The sequence below is a fragment of the Chiloscyllium plagiosum genome, chromosome 13 (assembly GCF_004010195.1).
Source record: "Chiloscyllium plagiosum isolate BGI_BamShark_2017 chromosome 13, ASM401019v2, whole genome shotgun sequence".
Lineage (NCBI taxonomy): Eukaryota > Metazoa > Chordata > Chondrichthyes > Orectolobiformes > Hemiscylliidae > Chiloscyllium > Chiloscyllium plagiosum.
In genome coordinates, this window is record NC_057722.1 from 53,670,788 (window position 1) to 53,676,787 (window position 6,000).

At 37.4% G+C, this 6,000-nt stretch overlaps 1 protein-coding gene across 3 annotated transcripts in view; it reads left to right on the plus strand.

Moving 5' to 3' along the window:
• The window catches only part of LOC122556039 (mucin-4-like), a 113,295-nt gene extending 107,311 nt beyond the window's left edge, over positions 1–5,984 (plus strand). For all 3 annotated transcript variants that reach the window (XM_043702426.1, XM_043702427.1, XM_043702428.1), the window contains 2 exons: positions 3,015–3,070; positions 5,412–5,984. In XM_043702426.1, coding sequence (XP_043558361.1) covers positions 3,015–3,066 — 52 coding nt within the window. In that variant the 3' untranslated portion in view covers positions 3,067–3,070; positions 5,412–5,984. The remainder of the gene's footprint in view (positions 1–3,014; positions 3,071–5,411) is intronic.
• The last annotated feature ends 16 nt before the right edge of the window (positions 5,985–6,000 follow it).

Genomic DNA, 6,000 nt, shown 5'->3' on the forward strand with positions numbered 1-6,000 from the left:
CTTTGACCTGAATTGCGCTGTGCCTCCTTAGTGTTACTGTAATTGCGCTCAAGGCAAGTGGAGACTATCTGTCACATTTCTGGATTGTGCCTTGCTGAGAATTAACAGGCTAATTCCTTTAAAATAGTGCTTATTGGAATTTAACACACTCATTAACAAATATGCTAAATTGCACGCAAGGACATTTGAAAAAGAGCTTTGGGAGGATTATAGAATTAAGCAAGGGGTAACCAAGAAACTGATAAAGACAGAAACATAACAGGATAATAAACTAGCATAAGATATAAAAGCACACAGTAAACATTTCTATAGATATGTAAAACAGAACATGGATCCCTTACAGGCAGAGGCTGGAGAAATGAATGATAAGAAAATGGTAGATACTTTAAAAAATAACTTTTTTATCTATCTTCCTAGTACAACACAAAAACAAAAAACACAAACAAATAGGAAAAACCAAGGGTGCAGTGAGAATAAGGAACTTGAATAAATAAGGATAAAGAAATAAACAGTATTGAAGAAATTAATGATACTATGCCACCACAAACTCCCTGGTCCTGATAGGCTAATTTTAAATGAGGGTGGCTGCTGAAGTAACAGATGCAACTGCCTTTAATCATTCCAAACTCCCTAGATTTTAAAATGGCTTCTGTGGATAAAATGGTAGCAAACCCAATCCATTATTCAAGAGAGGACAAAGAGAAAACATGGAATTGTAAGACCGAGTTAGGCTTACACCAGCAATAGAGAAAATTATTAGAATATATAGAGTATATAAAAGAATGTGAAATCTATTTTTTAGGGTCATATTAACAGGAATTCTAAGAATATATGAAATAGATGCTCCCCCCTTACTGAAGTCCAGGGATGTAAGCCTGGTCTTTGACTTGTAGCTATTCCTGCAAAGAATTTGCCCCAAGTCCGGTTCTTCAAATTTGGACTCTGACACGGTCAGTGTATACCGGACCATAATTCACCTCTTGCATCCCGAGCATCTCGGGAGAGTTTCTACCTGTTCTTCCTGGGTTAAAAGTATCGAGGCTGCATCCATATCGGCCAAGATTTGCTCAACACAAGATAAAGGGGGAGAACCTATGGTTTCCAACAGGCCTTCTCGCTGTTCGGAAAGACCAGGTATATTTTGTTCCTGCCCTAATTGTAAAGTAACAGATTTCAGGTGATCCATGTGTTTGTTCAGGATTGTATGCCTACCTGAACTTTGTAAGTTCACAGGACCTGACCTCGCGTCAATCTTTCCATCGTACCCATATAGGGCCATTTCCATGGTTCTGGCTCCAAAATTTGCCCTCCAAATTAAATTGAGGAGGCATGTGGCTGGTGTTGGCATTCCTGCTGTCAGTTCACCACGCCACCAACCACACCCCCACCAGCCCCAAACCCACTCCTGATCTGGGAATATCAGGTTTAACCTGGTTCGGTGTCTTCTCATCAGCAACTCTGCTGGAGCTAACCTTATTGTTGTGGGTGGGGTGCTCGTATAATTGAACAGGAACGACAGTTTGGTATCAAATTGTCCCTGTGGGCTGTTTCTTTAAGCCTGCCTTCGATGTTTGGACCACCCTTTCCGCTAGACCGTTGGATGATAGATGGTATGGAGCTGTCCTTATGTGACGAATGCATTTGAACTTGGAACATATTCAAATTCTCTGCTGGTAAATTATGTCCCATTGTCCATGACCAATACTTCCAAGAGTCCATATATCGTGAACGATGCTCACAGCTTCTCAATCGTCACTGAAATAACTGCAATGAGGCTGGTCACCCGTTATTTACTTGTACACGGTACACTGGCTGTGGCCAGATAGCTCGGAATCAGTCACCTGAACTGAGGAGATTCTAATCTCCTAGTTGTATTGATCAGCCAGAGATTTCCTGACTGGCACAGGTTAACAGCCCCAATCAATGACTTCGTAGTCAATGAGGTCAACCTTGTTCCAATCACTACAGAAAGCAAATGGCATATTAGTGTATATTATAGAATGTTTAGAATAGAAAAGTAAAGAAATACTACTGGAATTATGTGGGGCCTTGTCAAGTAACAATCAGAGTATATTTTATATAATTTTGGTCTCTTTACCTAAAAAAAATAGTGTCTGTGAGGGAGTGTATGAAGAATCATTATATTGAGTCCTGGAAGGACAGATCGAGTGGACTTGATTTACATCCCCCATAATTTAGACGAATGGGAACTGATGTTACAGGATAAACACAGAAGTTGTTTTTCCTGGCTTTGGAATCTAATACATGGAGTCATAGAAGTGTACAGCATGGAAACAGACCCTTTGGTCTAACCCGTCCATGCCGACCAGATAGCCTAAATTAATCTAGTTCCATTTGCCAGCACTTGACCCATATCTCTCTAAGTTTTTCCTATTCATATACCCATCCAGATGCCTTTTAAATGTTGTAATTGTACCAGCCTTCACCACTTCCGAGTCATAGTCTCAAAATAACAAATCGGCCAGTTAAGACTGAGATGAGAGAGTTTTTATCTGAAAGGTTATGATCTTTGGAACTTTCTACCCCAGCAAGCCATGGATACTCTATCACTGAATATGTTCAAGACAGAGTTCAATAGACTTTTGAATATCAGGGAATCAAACGACCTGGCATTTCTGTAAAAAGTTGCAGTTGAACTAGAAAATCACATTAAATGACCAACTTGTGCTCCCAAATCTTATATTCTTCTTAAACCTTTAGGAATTAAGATTTTGCAAACATTGCATGAAATTGAATAAAGATGAATGACAGAATTGCATCCTCCAGCTGGATACTGCTTATTTTGAGGAGTAATTAGTTTTACAGGACTAGTGTCATGAGGCATTGTTTTTCAGTAAGTTGCTGTGTACATGTTCAGCCAGACATGTGGTGGAATAAATTAGAGTTTCCATTTGTAGCTTCTAGGAAAAATATACCACTATAAACAAATAGAATCTGAAATGTAATACTCCTCAAAGATATTTGGAAATTTAACTAAATTTCTTTTCTTATAGTACTGCAAGTGGTGAAAATTATGGAAGATACTATTCACAACCAAATATATAGTAAAGTAAGTATTACAGTCACAACCTCACAACTATGACCCAAGGCCCAAGAATGAGTTGACTTTGCTCCAGTGCCAAAATTGGAGTCCAAATGACAGAATTGGACTACATATTCATTATAATTGTAGATTGAATGTACACCAATATCTTCTGTGATGCTGTGATAGCTTATTTTTCATTTCTTTTTCAATTTTAGAGATTGTCTTCGTCCTTTCTTTATCAATGGCATTTACCTACACCTTCATATTTTAAACTATCCATTCATTGCTGATTAATCAGTCAAATGTTGCTGTCTTTAAGATCTTTCTCTTACCTTTGAAATTTTCCCATGCTCACCATGCTTCCATGATCTCTCCCTCTAACTCGAATAACTCCTGTTCTTAAACTGTTTTCTTTTGCCCATTGTTAGATTTTAAACTCATAGCCCAGCAAGGTGTCATTCCTGTCTCTGAGCCAGAAGGTCCAAGTTCAGGTCTCTCCCCAGAACTTGATGACTAAGAAATTCTTAATTTGGCCAGAATGGATGAGTGTGAGGCTCCAAATCCTCGTAACACATGCTAGTGACAGGTAGTGAAAACAGGAGAGATTCCTTGTCAGCCATATGATGGAAGGAAGTTGGAGCATATACCTTAGTTAGCCATAATTCCAGATTACAACATGTACATAAACATATATGTACTACAGTGACCTGGACTCCCTGAGTGAATTGCAACATACCATGTCTTGCATCTGAGGCAGCTTTCTGGTGTGCGATAACAACCCTGATCCTCAGCCAGAAGTTCCAGATGAAGTCATATGCCAAAACATGACGACCAAAGGAGGTGCTGTCAAACAAATTAAGTATCAACTTGAAAGTCCTTCCAACACACAGCAATGGTAGGCACTAAGAGCAGGTTAGATTCATGGTCAACCAAATGACTGAAAAAAAAACTAGAGCTCTACCATCACCATCATAGCCCCTGACTCCAATATAGGTGTAAAAGTGTAGTATATTGCCAAAACATCTCCTACTCTGAGGCAGAGGGTATTGGGTGTATTATGTATAATCGTGCTTCAGGCTGCTGCAACCAACATAGGGTGGAACCCTAATCGAGCTCTAATGGATTTAGAACCTGCCTCTTTGCCATACCCATGATGAAGGTTGCCATGCTATCATTGGGCAAGCACTGAGAAAGTACACTGCTTAACCATCTTACATTGATCCACTAACCACAATAGCTCGTGATAATTCAACCTCTAATCACCAGCCATGCTGTACAGTACTTCTTACCTTTCAACCCACACTTTCTCTACTATTGTTAAATTCTTCCCAGTTTACATTCAAGATGACCTGTGAAATATGTATGATTACACACGTTTATTTCCTTTAATATTTCAATAATGAATATAAAGAAACTTTTCATTATCTTTTCTCACCTGTCATTGGAGTTCCATCCACACCTTTAAGCTGACCAGGTCATATTTTTTAAAAAGTAAACCTTTACTTATTTGTGTTTATCTGCATTCATTCAGTCCACCAATGTTCCTCTGGTCCCTTTTACTCAACTACTTATCCACATTCCTCTCAGTGCTAATGTTTCCAAACTGTCCCGTACTTCTGTCACTGTCTTTGGATTTCCTGCTGTCAATAGAATTATTTTTGTCACAACTTTATGGCTCACAAGTTCATACTGCTCTTTCCTACTTGCTCACTGTTGTTCCTGAATACCTGCAGCTTTGTAATGATAGAGGATGAAATCATTCCTGCCAAGACTACATCTAAATTAGGTATTTATCGTCAACACAAGGACCCCAGAAGCTCAAGGACAATATTCATCCCCTCACAGCAACTAGGGATAGGCAATAAATGCAACCTTGTCAGCAACAACTAGGCCCTAGGGAAAAAAACAGAAATTAGCATGGAGAGAATGTTTGTGGTGGTATTAAGTCCCACAGATTTTCAAGCTGCAATTTTTACAAATCATCATGAGCTGTCAGATCCCTTGTTTTTTCCACACAATAAAAGTATCAGTCCAGCTTCCACATGTACAAATACTATGGGAGCTCAATTAATCCTTTCCATTGATATTCACCAGTAGATATTAGATTAGATATCAATCAAATCAAAGCACTTCAAATGCTGAAAAAAGTTTTTAAAAATCATCCATTTTTTTTAAATCATTCTGTTCTGTGTATCTAATTCCACTCTTCTTCACTCACTGTCAAATTGTACTCTCTTTGGCTGTTCTGCCTGAGCAATTGTTATAGAAACCAAGTAAAATGTATATGTATTAGCTAAGTTAGTTATAATGAACTGACTTAGTTACTGTATACTTGTTTAATCAACTCAAAATATCATTTTTGTAGCAAAACAACAGAAAGTTCTACACCTAGTACTGTATTCTGTAACTCCATGACCTTATGCACAAAAGGAATGCTGTTGGAAATGAAGATTACAACAATATACCCTGCTTCTATGACTAATTCTTTAAAACACAGGATTTCTTCTAATGATATACTGAAATTGGAACTATTGTATCAATTATATGCAAACCAAATTTTCTTTTTAGAAAATCAATAAAAGGTCACTGAAAATGAATATTCTTAAACCAATGTAACAATGAGGAATTCAACTGAAAGCATTTAGCTAAAATAATACACTTGAACAAAGAAAAAATTCACACTTATATAATTGCTATTTTTTTTCAGTTATTTGTATTAAAATCAAAAAAATTTCACAATTTTTCTTGGCAATGTTTGTGTAAAATTGCTAAGCCATATGAACATGTAATCAAATTAAATGCAAATGTAATATATTCACACACAACTCTTGGTAAGAAAGATCAGTTCAATGTTCAAGGATCCTTTAACAAAGCGAAATGGAATTTATTTTTATGAAGGGGCTTAGAGGAGTTCTTTTGATATGTTTGAAATCAAATCATTTAAATATTATGCA